The following is a 1,510-nucleotide window of genomic DNA, read 5'->3' on the forward strand; positions in this document are numbered from 1 at the left end:
GCAGTGCTGGGGGAGCCTCTCCCGCCTCCTCAGCAGCACTAAGAATGTGTGACTGCAGCTTAGGCCTGCTCCCCGCTGGCAAGTGGACATCCCCCGAGGGCTCCCAGGCTGCCAGAGGGATGTCTGATTGCCAGCTTAGGCCCAATGCTCCTGGGAGCGGGCCTAAGCCAGCAGGTGGTCATCCCCTGAGGGGTTCTAGACTGTGAGAGGGCACAGGCCGGCCTGAGGGAAGCTCCTGAGGGCACAATTTTTGTGCACCAGGCCTCTAGTGTATAATAATAAAAGGGTAATATGCAAACAGACCAAATGGTCAAATAGCTGAACAACCATAGATGACCATGCTCTGACACTCACTAGTGCTAGGCCAGCCAAGGCAGGTGCGATGTGATTGATCAGGGACCTGGCCATCGCTCCATGATTGCCCTGCAGAGGGAGGCCCAGACCATGGCCAGTGGGGCAGTCCATCAATTGGGTGGCTCCACGCTTGCCACAAAGAGGGAAGCCCAGGCTACCCGGCTGGCAGCAGGGCCTACCTCTTTGGGACAATCATTCGTGGAGCTCCCAGACTGTGAGAGGGTGCAGGCCGGGCTGATGGACAACCTCCACCCCCAAGTGCATGAATTTCATGCACCAGGCCTCTAATATATACAAAATAATTTATTTCAGAGAGAGGACGGGAAAGGGGGAGAGGGATAGAGACATCAATGATGGGAGAGAATCATTTATTGGTTGCCTCCTGCATGCCCCCCACTGGGAATTGAGTTTACAACCCTGACCAGGAATCAATCATCACCTCCTGGTTCATAGGTCAATGCTCAACCACTAAGCCACATTGGTTGGGCAGATTTTCTTAATTTTTTAAATTAAAAAGAAAATCCTCACCCAAGGACATAGTCATTGATTATTTTATAGAAAGGGGAAGGGAGATAGTGAGACCAACTGAGCCACACTGACAAGGGTGGTTAAAGATTTTCTTAACGCTTATGCCTAAAAGTTAGGTGCAGTTAATTTTCAGTTATTTCAACATAAACACACAATGTGTATACCTCTAAATAAAGTAGCAACTTTTTCCTTCTTGTAAGCATTAGATTGAATGCTGGGCATAGGAGAAGAGATTGTAGAACCCAATGTTCTTTTATATTCTTGTTTATGCGGTGAAAATAGATACTGTAAGGGCTTAGCATAGTCTACCTAAAATTCAGAAAACAAAAAAGGAAAACTGTTTTAGAAATAGTTTCTTTCCATGTGTATATTGATAATTTATACTTGCTTATTCACCTTTGGAATATCTAATGATGATAACTAATAGTTGTCTAGTTCTTTAAATACTTTAAAATATGTTTATTTAATTCTCAAAAAAAAACCCCCCATGAGATGGGTGTTATTGCCATTTATAGGTAAGGAAACCAATGTACAGAAATTTAAAAACTCGCCCATGCTCACAATTTTACTAATTTTTACTTTCTCTGTCTTTAAAACCTAGCCTTTAAATCCATATAAAACGTATTTA

At 44.2% G+C, this 1,510-nt stretch overlaps 1 protein-coding gene across 1 annotated transcript in view; it reads right to left on the minus strand.

Annotated features, from left to right (window-relative positions):
• Window positions 1–1,510, minus strand: part of LOC102755190 (chromosome unknown open reading frame, human C1orf141) — a 32,282-nt gene that overhangs the window by 7,033 nt on the left and 23,739 nt on the right. Inside the window, exon 5 of the mRNA XM_006766916.1 lies at window positions 1,047–1,191. Coding sequence (XP_006766979.1) covers window positions 1,047–1,191 — 145 coding nt within the window. The remainder of the gene's footprint in view (window positions 1–1,046; window positions 1,192–1,510) is intronic.

The sequence above is a fragment of the Myotis davidii genome, unplaced genomic scaffold (assembly GCF_000327345.1).
Source record: "Myotis davidii unplaced genomic scaffold, ASM32734v1 scaffold122, whole genome shotgun sequence".
NCBI lineage: Eukaryota > Metazoa > Chordata > Mammalia > Chiroptera > Vespertilionidae > Myotis > Myotis davidii.